This window comes from Rhineura floridana, chromosome 20 (genome assembly GCF_030035675.1).
Source record: "Rhineura floridana isolate rRhiFlo1 chromosome 20, rRhiFlo1.hap2, whole genome shotgun sequence".
NCBI classification, from domain to species: Eukaryota; Metazoa; Chordata; class Lepidosauria; order Squamata; family Rhineuridae; genus Rhineura; species Rhineura floridana.
The window spans coordinates 15,105,946-15,123,606 of NC_084499.1; the positions used below are offsets into that span (position 1 = coordinate 15,105,946).

General features: G+C 48.7%; 1 protein-coding gene across 3 annotated transcripts in view; it reads right to left on the bottom strand.

Annotated features, from left to right (window-relative positions):
- The window catches only part of LMX1B (LIM homeobox transcription factor 1 beta), a 214,246-nt gene extending 199,546 nt beyond the window's left edge, over positions 1–14,700 (bottom strand). For 2 of the 3 annotated variants that reach the window (XM_061603946.1, XM_061603944.1), the window contains exons 1-2: positions 14,115–14,626; positions 11,171–11,357 (exon numbers count right to left, since the gene is read on the bottom strand). In XM_061603946.1, the coding sequence (XP_061459930.1) occupies positions 11,171–11,357; positions 14,115–14,253 (326 nt within the window). In that variant the 5' untranslated portion in view covers positions 14,254–14,626. Of the gene's footprint in view, positions 1–11,170; positions 11,358–14,114; positions 14,627–14,646 lie in introns of those variants that run through there. The other variant, XM_061603945.1, reaches the window with a different exon arrangement.
- Between the last annotated feature and the right edge of the window lie 2,961 nt (positions 14,701–17,661).

The following is a 17,661-nucleotide window of genomic DNA, read 5'->3' on the forward strand; positions in this document are numbered from 1 at the left end:
TGTCTCTCGAGGCCCAAGTGGCCTCGGTGGCACGGAATGCGTTTTACCATCTTCGTCTGGTAGCCCAACTACGCCCCTATCTGGACAGGGACGACCTCGCCTCCGTTGTTCACGCTCTGGTAACTTCAAGATTGGATTACTGTAATGCGCTCTACGGAGGACTGCCCCTGAAGACAATTCGGAAGCTTCAGCTGGTGCAGAACGCAGCTGCCAGACTACTGACGAGGACCAGTCGGTCTTCGCATATAACACCTGTCTTGGCGCGTCTGCACTGGCTTCCTATTTGCTTCCGGGCGAGATTCAAGGTGCTGGTTCTTACCTATAAAGCCTTACACGGCGTGGGACCTCAATACCTTGTGGAACGCCTCTCTCGATACGAACCTACCCGTTCACTTCGTTCAGAATCTAAGGCCCTCCTCCGGGTACCAACTCATCGGGAAGCCCGGAGGGTGGTTACTAGATCTAGGGCCTTTTCTGTGGTGGCCCCTGAGTTGTGGAACAGCCTCCCCGAAGAGGTACGCCTGGCGCCTACACTTTTATCTTTTCGGCGCCAGGTAAAGACCTTTTTATGCTCCCAGGCATTTTAATTTTCTTAACCATTTTAATCTTTTAATCCGTATTTTTAATTTTTGTCGTATTGTGTTTTTGTAGTGTTTTTTGTTGTTTGTTTGTATATGTTTTTATGATTTTTATTATGATATATTGTATTTTATCTTGTTTGTTCACCGCCCTGAGAGCTATTCTGCTAAGGGCGGTATATAAATTGAAATAATAAATAATATAAATAAATACTTATCTCCAAATCTGCCTTCACCGGCCTGGTAGCCTCCAGATGTTTTGGACTACTGCCCAAGCCTGCGTGGCTACAAAAAGCAATTCTGTGAAATTGTGTTCAGGAACGTGCCACAATTCACCCACTGAATCCTATTCATTACTCCAGACTCCATTTGATGATGGATTTTCTGGCTTTGTTTTCAATCCTTACTTCTGAGTAAGCACACTCAAGGCCTACGGGAAGCAGGACTCTTTCAGTTTAGTGGAGGGCTTAAACTTAGATTTCATTCTAGCAGATGGAAACCCTGGCTCCAAACAGAAGTCAACCTCTATGGAGCTTGCATTCTCCAAAGCAGCAGATCAGTTGGAAAATACAAATGCATGCATACCATTTTAAAAGCCTTCTGTGGTTTTGTTGTTCTTTTCTAATGATTTAAAAGTTAGGAACGAACTACCAGCTAGAATGCTGGTAGGATTTCAGAAAAGCAGACGTTTAATCGCACAGGGTTAGATTTTCCATTTGAAGAACTTTTTTGGGGGGGGGGGTTGATTTACTGTGCCTTTTCACTCCCCTTCATTCCCCCCTCCCACTTCAGCTTGTATTTTCTCCTGTCCGCCCGCAGAAGCAGACTCAGCAGGCTAGCTTGTCATGTCAAATGAGGTGCTGTGATCTAACAAAAGGCCAACATGTTGATATCTTTTTATTCCTACTCGCCCTTGCCTAGCGTTCCACCAAACTCCCTCCCCACCCCTCAATCTGCCCTCCCTTCCCTTCTTCCCATGACTACCTTATCCAATTAGAAAAGCTTCAATAGTAACTTAAGGTCCCTTCAGATATTATTATTGTTGTTGCTCTTCTCCAGACTGTCTAGGGTTTGTACTTTATGTACAAGATACTGTCTTCTACACACATTCAAATTATTCACCACTTCGGGGACATCTGCTGTAATATATATTACAATAAATATTACCCCAAAACAGGAGTCAATGCCAGCAGTCACATGCGAATATATGATAGTCCCGGATGAATTTTGTGAATATACACATACACACACTCACCAGTGAATATGAACCATCACAAACAGATATTTCCAAAGATTCATTGCTGTCTTACAGGTGTTCATAAATGTAGGCTTCAATCCTGAACATGTGTGTGTGTGTGTGTAATTATACATACTATTTTTTGTATGCCACCTTCCCATAGTAAACCATGCTCAAGGTGGTTCTCAACATCAAACACCTTTACATAATTCACTAACAGTTTAAAGACATATCAGAATGTAAAAAGCCATATAAACTAATGAAAACATCTCATATGAATAAGCAAACAATAACATGAAACAATCATAAGGTCTGACAGTGAAAATGCAAGATCATCATCCAGATTTACAGCCAAAATAATGGCACTCCAATATATATATATATATATATATATATACACACACACACACACACACACAGCTCAGTGAATACTAACCATCCGTTCTCAAAACTCATCACTGTTCAGATGTTCATAAATTTAGGATCCAATCCTGAACACGTGCACATTAGCACTGCTAGACACAATTGCATACTTCCTAGTAATCAGGCAGAGGATTGCATTGTTCATCTGCAAATATTTTCATTTGCAAGCGACGCTTGACATTAACCAGTTTCAGTCATTCACTGCAAGCACTTATATAAATGTAATAAATGTCTGAAATTGGTAAATGTGAATATGCACACACCTATTAGGACAGGACTGTTAAAAGCTTTTTCAGTAGATTCATCTCTTGCTTTTAGAAGAAATGTATGATCTAAAAAATGTGACCTCCTCTCCGCCCACTATTTTCATCTGGAAGATATGGATGCTCTTATTCAACAATTTTTGTGTGTGTGCTATACCCTCCGTTCAAATGCGGAAATAAAATGGAAAAGAACGGAAATCAATTCACGTTACCATGACCTCAATATAGGATGCCTTTTTGCAAGAAAGTTTTGAGCCCACTCACACAACAAACACTACCACATTGTTGGAAAGAGACGCCAGCTATCCTTTTCATTGCCTCTTCGAGCAACATACCAGAACTAAAATAGCCATGAACATTTTAAAAACACAAAAAACAAAATTGTACCTTTAACTCAAGCTTCACCAGTTAAAATTCACCTTCTCCCCGACAAATCAATCACTTTAAACACTACATTACTTGATAGATCAAAGTGCACAGCTCCCTTTTCAGACATTTTCCCCACAGAATTTTTAAGCCATTCCTTCGTGTGCTGTTTTTGACAATATTCCCTCTCTTTTAGCGACTTTTACATCTAATATTTTACCCCTTTTTTTTAAATAAAAAAAAGAATGTTAACTCATCATATCCCACCTTTCCCCCCCTCACACACACACAAAATTTCCTTGTGGAGGAAAAAAATGATACTGTATAGAAAATGAACCTTTCGTTATTTTTCATCCTTGAGTGCTATTCAGATGAGGAGGGAAATTATGAAATGGAATTGTGAAAATGTACAAATAATGATTCTGCCACGAAGTCAATACCAGCAGGGTTTGGCCAGAAAAAAAAATCTTCATAATGTACTGAGGGTCTTCTCTATTGAGGCATTCCCTTAGAGATCTTAAGGCTGCAGGAACATGGTTCCATCCAGCTCAGTTGGGCTTACTTCAGAGGAAATGTCATTTGAAAGCTGAGCTTCAACACTGTGTAAACTTTCCTCGGCTTACAGAGGGCAGGAGCCCCCATTTGAAATAACACATTTGGGGTGTCACTCTGAAATAAAAGGACATTAATCCCTAACTATTCAGCTAGGACTTATAACCCTGGCAATATTTATACGCTGCATGTCCCGTTACCGATTACTACACGGTTTCCATGGTGAGGGATTTGGGGGCTGTTGCTATGAAATGCACATAGATCCCCCCCTGCCACCCCCTCCCCAAGCTTCACTTCAGGATCTTTTGGGAAACCTCCTGAATGTTAGACAAAAGGTGATGTACAACAAGAGATGTCGCCTTTTGTCTGCTCCCAGACTACTTGTGGAGTCCTATTATGTTGTGGCGATTGAAGTGACCATGTTCTACCCTGCTCAGGACACAAAAGGGGTCCTAAATTTTAGCGACAAGCATGAAGTGGAGGGGGTAAGAGAGGAGGGAGAGGAGAATCAGCCCCAAGGCAGAAAAAAATGGAAATAAAATAGCTGGTGCACTGGCATATAGACTATGCATGGAACAAATGATGTGGGATCTTCAAAAAAGACAAGAGTTTATTATTATTATTATTGTTATTGTTGTTAATAATAATAATAATAATAATAATAATAATAATAATAATAATAATAATAATACCTGCCCTTCACCCTAAGTCCCAGGGCGAGTTACAACCATTTAAAATGCAACACACTGCTATCACAAAAATAGGGTGGGTCCTAATAATGTACATCTCAGGTGTCAAAGGGCAGGGTGAAGAAATATGTCTTCAACATTCTCCATGTAGTGAAGGTACCAGACGCACCTCTGTGTGGAGGGAGTTCCACAACTTAGGGGCCACCACAGAGAATGCCCTCTCCTGGGCTACCATCGCCACCACCACCACCCCAAGCTCCTGAGGCAGCAGATCTACCAAGAGGGTCCCCGCTGCTGATCTTAACACCCAAGAGTGTCTGTGGAGGCCGAGTCGTTTAGGGCTTTAAACACCAATGTGAGCATCTTGAATGGGGCCAGGAAAGAAGTGGCAACCAATAGCTCCAGTGCTGTGCAGGGCACTTGACGGAAAACAAGAAGATCCCTTCCCCAAGGAGATTATACCCAAAAGTTTCGGGGTTTTCTGATGGGGAGAAAACAAGTTGCAAGAGGACGAATGTTAACAACAATTGGGAGGCCAAAGATAAAAATGAAGGCTGTGGGTTTTGAGGAAATACCCCTTAAATTTGAAAGGGTGAGGCCACACAAACTTCACCCCACAAAAACAAAAAACACAAGAGATATCCTTTAACACACACTTACTGGCTAGTTATAATCAGGACCCAGCTCTCTCTAAATGCCTGCAAGTTGTTAAAAAAGTCTCTCCCACCCCCCGCATTTCAGACCACAAAAAAAAAATTCTCAGAAGCGTCAAACTCTCCAACCAGCTCACCATCCATTCTACACAGAAAGCAACTATAGTTGGCTTAAAATAATTAAGTCAGCTTCGTGCTAAATATGCCGTGTTAAAGGTATTGCCTTTGCAGAGAGAAAGGGACACAGAAAGGGCTGCTGTATGCTGATATCAACATGGTTCTTACCTTGGGGGCGGGGGAAGAACCACAACAAGCATTCTCAAAAATGCACAACTGTTTGGACAATTGAACACTGAATGGAGCCTTCACACCATATTGGTTTCACACAAGCTGAAATGGCACTGTTGAAATGGTATCTCAGGTGTCTCAATGGGATTCACTATTACCAGTCGTGCAGTAGCAAATTCAGAAGGGCAGAGTCCCTTTATGGCAGTCATGCCACACCCCGTCACAGCCACATGCCCCTTTCCACTTCCCCACAGCACCCTTGCTCTCTGAGTTGTCTCCGAGTCCACACTCCACTACAAAAGGCATCCCTAGTGGCCAATCAGCATGAAAGGGGAGGCAGTGTGTTAGCTACTGAGAAGAGTCTTCTCAGCAGCTGCCTCACCTCCTTTCACTACGATCGGCTTCAATCAGCATGAAAAGACTATGACTCTTCTTAGTGGCTAACACGCTCCCCTTTCATGCCAATTGGCGCATACATAGGGGCCTGGTTGGGACACGGCTAGGACCCTGCTTCCAAAAAAGTAAGGGGCCGACAACCCCCACGACCCTGGAGGACTACACCCCTAACTCCTACCCTGTATCTGTCTGCTCTGAAAGCCAGCATTCCAAGACCAAACTTGACTAAGTAACCCTAAGCCTGGACAGAGAGATATGGGCATTATATATACATGCATTTGCGCACACACAAATCGCACAGGGTTGTATCCAACTAAGTCAGAACAGACCCTTTGAAAGCAATATACCTAAGTTCATCAATGTCAAAGGGCCTAGTCTGAGTAGAAGTAACATTAGATACAACACACACACTATACGTATGCATGCCTGCATGTGTAAATATATTCACACAAACACAATCTACCCCTGGATGGCAGGACCTATTCATATACTTTCAAACAGCTGTGATGATCCAATACGGATCTAATTTCACCCCTTGGTCCTTGGGCACAGGGGGGGGGAGAGCTGAAACACTTAAGACTGCAACAACTCCACTCTTTAAGGCCATATTTGCAGACAGAAGACCCCCCCCCCCCGCTTAGCACCATGAGGACTAGGATCTTATACCTCAAGTCCAAAACGCAACCAAATTGTTTGGAAAGGAAGCTCCCACCATCCATGTAGAAAGTTCTACCTTGAAAGCTATACAAAAGGCCTTTGAATTCAGCTGTTTCAGGATCGGGTGTTGCTATTCCGACCGACGCTATGGAGTAAGTAGCATGCTCTTGAATATATACCAAGAAAATGCCACGTACGAATGAATGAAATGACTCTCGTTTTTGCAAGGGCAGAGAAGGGGTAACGATGATCGTCTTTTTTGGCCGAGCTGAACGCAAGGATCTTACAAAGAGCTGGCACTCAGGAGGACTCTTTCTTTGGGTCAGTTTTTTTTTGGGGGGGGGGTTCTCTCTAAAAGGGGAAATGACCCACTCCAACGGGAGGCGCAAAACTGAGTAGGGGCTGCCGCTAAAGGCGGCTGTTTCGTGGGAGATGGCGCCCGTCGCTCTTCCCCACCCCCTTCCAGGCTCTCCCCATCGCAGTCTCCCGAAATCTCAGCCTTCCCCGAACCTGCGGGTTCTTCGACCCCGAGGAAGGCCGAAGCTCTAGAGCCGCGGGCTGGCCGGAGTCGCGGCTTGGGCGTCCAGCTCCCCAAAGAGGTCTACCCCGCGGTGGACACTTTGGGGTGCGTTTTTTTAAAAAAATGGCGAAGGGCGCACACCGCCGCGCGCTTCGGGCCTACAAAGCAGGCAGCCAAGAGGTTCGAGGGCACAGAGGGGGCCCGGGTCTGCAAAGAGACGCGTGCGCCCTTGCGCCCCGAAAGGATTCTTTTCGCCTTCGGGGCCCAGCCATTTTTGGGGGGGAGCTCTCCTTAGGCGCACCGAGGACGCGCTTTCCAAACTAAATAAAAAAGACGGCGGGCGCTGCAATAGCCCCTCTTTCGAGTCCTTTCTATTAAGGCTTTCTGGACTCGGCTAGCTGACTTTGGAGACAATCCATTCTCCTTATTCACCCGCGTCCCCTCCCGAAACCTTTTCGCAGGCGCGTGGTGCGCGCTCTTGGCAGGGCCAAAGAGGTCTCCTCGGACGAGGCAACCCGCTTGTTGACCTTTTTGGAGAGAGACAGAGAGAGAGAGAGAGAGAGACGAGGCGAAGCCGGCCCGGCGTACGCTAGACCTCGCGAGCGCTCCTCACCGCTAGGAGAAAGGGCTCCGTCCCCCGACGTGGGGTTTTGCTTTTTTTTTTCCCGAGAGAGGGCCGCCCGGGGGAGTGACCTGCGGAGATAGCCGTGGAGAGATGGGTCGGCGGCTTTTCCAAAACCCACGCTCGCCGCGCCTGCTTGAGAGTAGCCCTCCCAGATTGTGCTGGGGCAAAATGGGGACAGGGAATGAGAAGGATTTTTTATTATTATTTTTTAAATGGAAGCTAGAGAGAAAACAAGAGCCTGGCGGTACCTTAAGACGTTCGATTGTGGCACTGGAAGCATTCGTGGTCTGATCCAATGTATTGTTAAAAATTCGCTGGAATCCTAACCTGGGAATTAAGAGTGTCCACAGAAATATTTCTTGACGGGGGGAGCAAGATGTATGAATAGTTACCCGCTTCACCCACCATTACATTTAGAATTGGGGGGGGGACAAGCACCACGCGCACACACCTTGTTGGGTGTAAACCCCATTTAATTCAATGGGGCTTACTTTTGAGGAGAGATTATCAGGATGGTACGAATCCGAACCTCGTTTAACCAGAGCGTAAGCCCCTTTGAATTCACTGGGGCTTACTTCTGCGTAGACATGGCTAGGATTGCACTGACAAGAGCCAGCAGAATCCTTTCTGGGGTGACTTCCCCCAACTGGAAAGGCGAGGGAGAATAGATAAGGTTGAAAGAGGAAAAGAATGAAGAAAAGGGAACGCAAAGCAGAGGGCGAGAGAGGTTGCATCCGGTCCTACACCCATTGCAACGGATAGACGGGATTAGTTCAGGTCCATTCATTTCAGTGGGTCTACTCATAAGTAGAGTGGGCACGCCATACATTTAAAGCCCAGTCCTCCCCCCCCCCGCAGAATCCTGGGAATTATAGTTTAAAGCACACTGCCACCCTGGGCTCCTACTGGGAGGAAGGGTGGGATATAAATGTAATAAATAAATTAAAATTTCTCACACACCCCTAGGCAGAATCCTGGGAACTGTAGTTTAAAGCACATTCCTCCTACATACATACAGAGAGAGAGAGAGAGAGAATCCTGGAGACCGTAGTTTACCCCTCAGAGAGCTACAGTCCCCCCCCCAGCACTCTTAGCAAAAACTACAGTTCTCAGGACTCTTTGAGGGCAGCAGGAGGGATACAACAGCTCTTGGGAGTGCAAAAGAAGAGAAGACAAGGAGTGGAAAGGCAAAGCTGTCGCAGTTCTCTGGGAGCGGTGTCGCGACAGCTGCTGCAGCTCTCCAATGCGGGGAGGCGGCGGCGGCGGCGTTCGCAGGGCCTACAGCGGCGGGGAGGAGGCTGGGAGCCGGAGTTGGCCCTTGTCATGGCTTGTCTTCCCCGAAAGAGCCCCAAGGCGGCCGGCGGCTTTCTCGCACTGAACCGCCGCCTTCCCTTTAACCCTGTGCCGGCCTTTTCTCTCCGGAGCAAAACTCGCGCCGCTTCCGAGGAGCTCCGTTTGGACGGCCGCAGCTCTCCTTTGGGTCTATAACCGAAAGCAGCAGGATTCCGATCCACTTCAACCGAAGCGTGGGAGAGGGTTCAGCCCGACCGAAAACCCACGAGGTTGAACCGGACTGAATCCGAGCCGTTGGACTCCGCGTCGCGAGAAACGCCCGCCGCCCCGTCGACATCGAAAGGACTACGCATAGGCTCCTCCGCAACTCTGCCCACCCGACTTTGACTCCGGGCCCGGCTTTTTGCCCGTTTTGCTTTTCAACACAGCCCAGTTTTCAATCCCAAGCGACCAGGACAACGCCACTGCTGCCTACGCCGAAGTAGGCCCTACTGTTTCCAATGGGACTTGAATCCCGGCGCAGCCTGTACAGGATTGCAAGCCTGGCATATATCGGATTCGCCGATTGCTGAAGGCAGAGGGGACTTTTTTTTAAATGAAACTAAATGCTAGGTAGTAAGCAACAAAACTCAGCAAAAATAGAGGAGGCTGTTTATTAAGAAATCCAGGGGTGCAATTAGATAAGCCTTTGTCCTCATCTGCCCTTGAGGGGTGTTTTATCTGTTCACCCCCATATTATAAGGAGGGGGTGAGAAAGATCACATGCACACACTTCAGTCTCTCTCTCATCTCTTATTCTCCTGGCGGGAACGCAACACAGGCAGCCCCCCTCTTCAAACTCAGAAGCCCTTTCCACTCCCAAAACACGCTGGTCGCTTTTTCCCGACCCCCAAGCAGCCCCCCCTTCTAAAAGTCCTCTTGAGCAACTTGCAGCTCAACCATGCTTACTCGGAAGCAAATTGCACTGTGTCCCGTTTAGCCTTCTTTCTAGGTGTGTGCAAAAGTGAGCCTAAATATCGTATCTATATGTGACACCATATAGATAACACACCTATTCTTATGTGTATCTAGCGCTAAAATATACACACACACAAAATATTATATATATATATATATACACACACACACGCACACACACACGCACTGCTTTTATACACATAAACTCTCTCTGTGTTTCGATATTATACCACTAAGATTTTTTGCTGTTGCACGATCTAGGAGAAAATGATATATAATAATAATAATAATAAAAATTCCTTCCCTGTCCTTGAATTACTCCCAACAGCAAAATAAAGCAGAATTTGTTAGGAAAGTTTTGCTTGATTCTGTCTTCTACTTCCAGGATTTTACAACGTTCCTTTCCGTCTGTCACCCCCAATAATTTAGCCAAAACATGCAAACACACTCAAATGCTGAAATCCCACCCCCAACATTCAAATCAGTCATATTATTTAAGGAAGGCACTTTGCAACATCTTCTGTTGTTGTTTTTTTAATTGCGGGTATAAAATTTCCCGCTAATGGAATTTTTAAAATGCAAGCGTCGTTTATATACATTTTTAATAAAATCGGCAATCGGAAAACAAATATTATTCCATTCTGCAACACAAACAAGAAAGGCATTCAAGAGACCGCAGGAAAATTAAAGTTAGGACCTAAAACGCAAACATATGGGGGGGGGCTGTGGGCTTATGTGTTAAAATGGAGAGGCAATTTCCTTTGGAAACGGCCTTATAAAGAAATAGCCAGGACGGGGAACCCGCTCCGAAGTCAGTCGCGTCGAATTCAAAGGGATTGACTTCCAGCAAAATCTGGTGCGAAATTCAGTTCCATTGAAGTGAATGGGCTCATCAGTTCCAAGAAATTAAGTTTAGGGATCACGCAAGGAAAGAAGGTGCAGAATCCAGACCGATCCAAGACTTGGTTCAAATAGCTAACCATTAAAAAAAAACACGTATATTTTCCCAAGGATCAATATTATACATTTGCGTGTCTGTCTCCCCGGTCTTAATGAGGCTCGCTAGCAAGCAAGCCCCAAGAGGTGTTAAACCGGGTTCACTTCGCAAAGCAAATTATTTCGGCTCTAAAGCGGAAACCGGATCGAGGCTCGCAGGATGTCTACACGATCTGATAATTACGCCTGCCTTCAGAACTGAGACAAAATACATTCACACGCTTTCTCATGGACCCCCAGGCCTAACTGAAAGTCATCCAACCGACTCCCGACCAAAGAGAAACTCCTCGACGTCACCCTCCTCCCAGCCTCGGAGACTCACTCCTCTGACGCAAGAAACTCCTACCAATGACGCAACAAAAGGCTCTCGAGAAACAAATGGGAAGCGCGCGGGGGCGGGCGAAAATGCGCTCTGATCTTGGTCCTTGGACATTTTCCAGATTTCCATGGGGGCATCCCCAAATCCGGGAAAATCATCTCCCTCTTCCCCCTCCCCGCAGAATAAATACCGTCATAAATAAAACTAGTTCGGGATTAATTTTGCGTGGGTTTTGCTCAGCTGCAACGGAAACCCCGTTTGCTTTTATGCTTGCTCCAAAGCTAGGAGAGGTCGGACAGACTGGGGGCCCTTGGGGTCGGAGAGGCGAGAAGAGGGAAGGGGGTGCGCCTCGACTCACTGTTGGTAGTCTTGCTTGCAGTAGAGCTTGCGGTCGCGGAAGTAGCAGCTAGTGGTCAGCGCTTGCTGACACACGGCGCAGTGGAGACACTCCTCGTGCCAAGAGGACTCGTTGACGCGCATCAGGAAGCGGTCTGAGATGGGCCGCTGGCACCCCTCGCAGACCGCCGGGTGCTGACAGTCCGATCCTGAGGAAGACGAGAAAGGGCGGAGGGGGGGAGAGAAAGAGACGAAGAAGGGGAAAGGGAGAAAGAAAAAATGTCAAAGAAAGAGAGGATCTACCAGCAGAAACTTGCAAATGGCTACAAGGGCCTCCAGCTCAATGCCCGGTTCAGTTACTCGAGGTCGCGTTCACACAGACAAGAGCCCCGAGAGAAAGGCTGTCCAGCCTCTCGCTCACCACGGGCAAGGCACGGTCGATTATTGTGATGGTTATTCACTTTCTGTTTGGGTTTCTAAAACATCCTTGCCGGTCTCTTTTGGTCTGTCTGTTCACTGCTGCAGACATTTGAAAGCACATTTCCGCGGACCCCCTCCAAAGAACAACCCTGGGAGCAGGTCGTTTGTGAAGGGTGCTGGGAACTCTAGCTCTGTGGGAGGTAAACTACGCATCCCAGGATTCTTGGGAGGGGGTTGCTTTAAATGTATGGGGTGTAGGGAGCCTTAATGGCACTTTGCCCCTGCAGCTGGGAGTGTCGGGGACTGGCGGGGCCAAGAGGAACTGCGGCCCAAGCAGATTTACTCGGAAGTAAGCGCCACTGAATTCAAGGAGGCCTAACCCACCACCAAGGAAGTGCGCCCTAAGTATCCCGCAGCGAGGTGCTCAGAGCTGGTCACTGGAAGTTGCTGTTTTTTCAGCGGGGCTGGCTTGTAGAAACCAGGAGACAGAATCGTGTGCAGTAGTAGTAGTAGTAATAAAAAGTTGGGTTTATGCACACTAATATACGACTGACTTTTACTTTTGAATGTAGGGCTTGTTTGAATGACTGCAAAAGTGCAAGTACGTGTCTGGTAATATTTTTCACAGATTTTCACAGTTGTAGGGTGCCATTATTCATCAGCATGCTTCACCTTTACAAGTAGAATTTGCCCTATAGATATTAATACTCAGTATTTACTACTATTACTACAATTAATAATTAAACAAATATTAAAAAAATAAATATTAAATAATACATAAAATATTTAATAGTAATATTTGTTTGTAATAATGTAACATTATATTAATCCTCATGATTGTTATTAATAATAATATATTTCACGCGTGTGTCTGTGTATAGGGGACTCTCTGTGGGATCTAACGCTAGCCCCACTATTAGCTGAGTAAGGCTGCAATCCCATACATGTCTACTCAGAAGTCAGCTCCATTGGGTTCAACGGGGCTTACTCCCAGGAAAGCATGTTTGGGATTGCAGCCTAAATCAAAAGCCGTACCCAGCTAACCGGCAGGAACTTTGAAAAAAACACACACTATTCATCAGCTGATTGGATCTTTTTGCTAAGTTTATAGAAATTTGTTTTGCTCTTAGTTATTGGGGCAGAGGAGTGGGGGAAGAGAGAAAAGAGCCCCGATCCTTGCGGCACCTGAAAGAATAATTTATAGATTGGGACATAAAAGCTGTCCTTGACTCAGGCTTGCCAGCCTTCCCCTGCCTACGCAGGAGCAAGCCCTATTGAACTCACGGGGCTTACTCCCAGGTAAGTGGGGTTAGGATTGCAGCTTAAGGCTGCAGTCGCATACACATTTACCTGGGCGCAAGTCCCATTGAAACCCACGGAGTTTACTTCTGAGTAGACACGTATTAGATTGCAGCCTAAAGCGGCGTCTTCAGCCGGCAGATATGGATACACAGCTACCAAAAAAGAAGTGTGTTTGAGGGGATCTCAGACCAAGCAAATGGTGGTGTAAAGCAGGCAGGAGATGGAAGAGGTTTCCCCTTTCCCCCCTCAAACGTCCAAGACGCCTCAGAACCATATGATGCCGGGGGCATCCAATCGCCGGCTGGAAAATGCAAGCGAACGTTGCATTTCAAGAAGGGCTGAAACTGAAATGCGGAAAGAAAGTCAATTCTCTTCTCAGCTTCCAAGAGGCCTTAAGGTGAAATCAAACACACTCTGGAACATCATTCAAGAAGGGAAGGGGGGAAATCTTGTCCTATTAGTTAACAAGCTAGATTGGGGACTGAGTTGAACCCAGGCGCGCGCGCGTCCGCACGAAGCAACCGACCCACACTGGGGCGGCCTCAGCCTGCCGTTCCGACGTGCGGGCCCAGCGCTGCAGGCTTATCTTTCGATCCATCAAAGGTTAGTCAATCGGAAGACTGGCAAAGGAAGCTAGAAAGGCGCGCCTCTCCACCCCCCCCCTTGAAGCTGGCCGCCGGCGGTGGCTGAGATTCAAAGTTTTGCAGCGAGTTTGTTTAATACACCTAGCTTTTGCAGCAAACACGTGTCTTTTAAAGGGTCATTATGTGCTCTCGGAGGAGGGGGGGGAGGAAAGAAAATAAATTCCTGGAGGACAATCGAAATTCAGGCCTCAGACTGTCAAAGAAAAGTAGCTACAATTGAAGAGTGTCCTAATAATGCTATTATTACTATTATTAATAATGCTATTATTACTATTATTAGTACTACTATTATTATGAAAGTGATCAAGCCGGATCGTGTTACACCCCAAAATACACGCCAATAGAGAAACGACCGGGCTGTCTTTCCCTTCGAGCCCTTAAGGCGAAGCGGCGCCTTCGAGCTTTCAGCCCCCCTACCATCCGGCGTGAAAACGATTTGCGGGACCGTTTCCACGGGCAGCCCCGGTGCTTCGGCTCCTGTCAGCGCCGGGGCCACATTTCCTCGGGAGCCCTTCGCTAAGGGCAGGATTCGAGCGCGCTCAGGATCGGGGCCGCGAGGGGACCTGAAGCGAGGAGGGAGGGGAAAAGCAGCCAACTCACCCAGCAAAACTCCTAAAGTTGCGGGGCCCGATCGCAGCGGGTGATCCTCCATTTTAATCCCGTCCAGCATTTTGGCGCAGTCGGCGGAGCCCCGGTTGAAGCAGCTCTCCAGCGACTCGGGCCCCGTCGCAACGTCCATGGGGCGGAGGCCGGCTGCGGAGGGGAGGGAGGCGGTTAGTACCCGCTCTCGCCCGGATCAGGACCGCTGCGTCGCGGCGGGGCAGAGGAGGCGAGCTCTGCGGAGGCCAACCGGGCGTCCATCGGGGGTCAGAGCATCGCGACCGGACGGCAGGGCAGCGGGGGAGAAGGTCACCTGCCGGCTGGAGGAGGGCGCCTCCCGAGCCCCGCTCGGGCCGCAGGGGGCAGCGAGGCCCTCCCCAGAGCAGGGGGATGCCTGGCACGGCATGCAATCGCGGGCGGACGCTCTCTCCCCCGGAGCGCTCCCGCGCCAAAGTGCCATGCAACAGTCCCGAGCCGGGAGTCGCGCCGTTTAGAAGCGACGGAAAAAACGGCGGCGGAGGAACACACCCACCCAGGCGGCCGCCTCACCACCACCACTACCGCCTCCTCCTCTTCTCCCCCTCCCTCCTTTTTCCAAAAAGGAAAAAAAAACTTGCTGACATTTGAACTCCCAATTGGTGCTCCTAATATCCCTGCGCGGCAGTGAGGCGGTCGCCTCGACGTCAAATAGTGCCGCCGCTGATTCCAAAAAAAAGAAAAAGAAAGAAAAGAAAAGAAATCAGAGAAAGAGAGAGAGAAACCAAAGACAAAAAGATATGATTAAAATAAATAAGTAAAGAAGGGGTGAGAGGGGAGGGGAAGGCAGGAAAGCCCCCTCCCCCCGTCTCTTTTCTTATAGATCGTGACAAAACCGACTCTGTCCAGGTGTAGACCAGAAGCAGAGTTTCCCCAGGTAACCAGAAAGGAGAAAAAGGGACTGGAGGCGCCGGGCATAGAGGGGAGGGAAGGGGGGACCGGCTGTTGGCGTCTGGGAACAGTTAGATTCCGCGAGTGGACGGGGAGGAGGGGATTAGAGGAAAGTAAATAAATAAATAAATAAATAAATAAGGTAAGGGGAGAGATTGGGGTTGGGGTGGGGAGGAAAGGAAGGAAAGGTTAGACCGAGCGGACACCAGCCCGGCGGACCGAGCACAGAGGCCGACCTTGCGAAGGGGTGGAAGGAAATGCTGAGATCGGGAAGAGGAGGGGAGGAAGGAAAGAAGGTACCGGCATTCCAACCCCCCCCCCCGCCCCGCCAGGCAGAAAGAACTCTGCACCCAAAGGCCCCACCTAACCCCCACCACGGAGTTTGGAGAGGCCGGCCGGCCCGCCCGCCGCGCGCCCAGCGGGGAGGGAGGTAGGTACCTCGGATGTCTTCTTGGGAGAGCTGGCGTGGGGGTGGCTGCCCTTCCTGGCCCCCGGGTCCCTTCTTCCTCCCGGCTGCTGCCACCTGCGTGTTATCTGGGGACAGGGGTAGGGGTGGGGGCGGGGGCGGGGGTGGGGGAGAGAGGAATGCGGGGCTTGGCCTGGGTCCCGGAGTGCAAGGCGAGGCAACTGCGAGGCAGCGCGCGTGTCGAGGGGCCAGCGGTGCGCCCGGGCTGCTGGCGGAGCCGCCGCTGTTGCTCCTAGGGCATGGCAGCGGCGTTGGCAAGCGAGGGTGGGGTGGGGAGCCATCCGCCCTATTTCCTATCTCTCACCCCCCCCCCGCATCAAATAAGTCCTTGTTCCAAACACCCCCAGGCTTTTCCCTATTGTTGTCTGAGGCGCAAAGGAAAAGACGGCTGCGTTTGCACCTGGCGAGGCCCCCCGGAAAATAGATAAGGAGGGGGGGTTGAAACCCTGTCTCTCTCTCACACACACACACGGGGGGGGAACAAACGCCTCTGCCCTCAGATTCCTGATAGCGGGGTCTGATAAGTTGTCTTAAAAAGCTGTCTTGCATCTTGTACACACCATATATTTCAAGCACATCCCCCCCTCAAAGCATCCTGAGAACTGTAGTATGTTAAGGGTGCTAGGAACTGTAGCTCCGTGAGGGGTAAGCTACAGTTCCCAGGATTCTTTGGGTGTTTGTTGTTATATGCCTTCAAGTCGATTACGACTTATGGCGACCCTATGAATCAGCGACCTCCAATAGCATCTGTCGTGAACCACCCTGTTGAGATCTTGGAAGTTCAGGTCTGTGGCTTCCTTTATGGAATCAATGCATTCCTTGTTTGGCCTTCCTCTTTTTCTACTCCCTTCTGTTTTTCCCAGCATTATGGTCTTTTCTAGCGAATCATGTCTTCTCATGATGTGTCCAAAGTATGATAACCTCCGTTTCATCATTTTAGCTTCTTGTGACAGTTCTGGGAGGGGAGGGGGAGAGAAATGTGCTTGAAATGCCTGGCATGTAGGCAGATACAGTTCATCCTGATGTGCTTGGGGGTGGGCAGGGGCGGGAGGCTAGAGCCCCCTAAATCCCCCCACTTAGGTTCCCCCCCCATCACACACAAGCACACAGAGAGCCTGAGTCAAGAGGGTCCGGGAAGCTTCAGACAGTGAACGAGTCCTTCGCGAAGGTTAAACGCGTTGAGGCACCTCGTCGATGGACTTCACTGAGATGTGCGGGAAGGGATTCCAGTTGCTGCCAGGAGGGTAATCTCCAGGAGTGTGCCCCCCCCGTCTCCCCGCAATTCAGCACCCGTTTGCTCGCACTCTCTAAGGAGCCGCGCAATCTAAATGCACAGCCGCGCTCTGATGGACGGGGCTGGTTCTGCTCTGCCTGGTTTAAGGAAAGGTGGTTTTGTTTTTAATTTTTATTTTTTTGAGAGAGAGGTGGTGCAGTATTTGGGAGTGTCGTACTGGTGGGCTTTCTTAGCTGGGGAGGGGTGTGTGAGAAGCCCCTTTGCAGAGCCGTCCTGGGCCTTTCCTTTCGCTTCCCCGACGCGCCCAAGGGCGCAAAGCCGGCTTGATTCCGCCAATCTCTTTACGCACTGGCCACCAGGAGGGATGTCCTTTCCAACAATCTTCTTGTCTTAACAGAAGGCAAAAAAAAAAAAAAATCTCTGCGGTCCCTGCAGGTTCGATTCCAACCAGGATGGGTGGGTTAGGGTAGAGAGAAATAGAGAATTGATTGTTTGCTTGGGGAGGGCGGGGGTTAAGAAAATGCAAATGCCTTTCATTCGTCTCCCTTTTCTTGATCTTCACATTGCACTCGTGTGTGTGTGTGTCTGTCTGTGTGTGTGTGTGTGTGTGTGTGTGTGAGAGAGAGAGAGAGAGAGAGAGAGAGAGAGAGAGAGAGAGAGAGAGAATCAATCCCCACAGTAACCTTTGCAAGCATTTGGACCTCAAGAAAAATAGCAGCGTATGACTATTATGAACGTGAATGCTGTGTCATTTGTCACCCTTTGGAGTCTGTGGCCATCTTTTTTATCTTTTACCTATTCCCCAGTAGTTCTCCCCGAAAAGGCCGGGCGAGGACAGAAGAATGGGTTGCTTTTCCAACACACACAAGGGCACGCACTGATTCTGGCTATTTTTCATGTCGCAGCTCCGAAGATGTGGG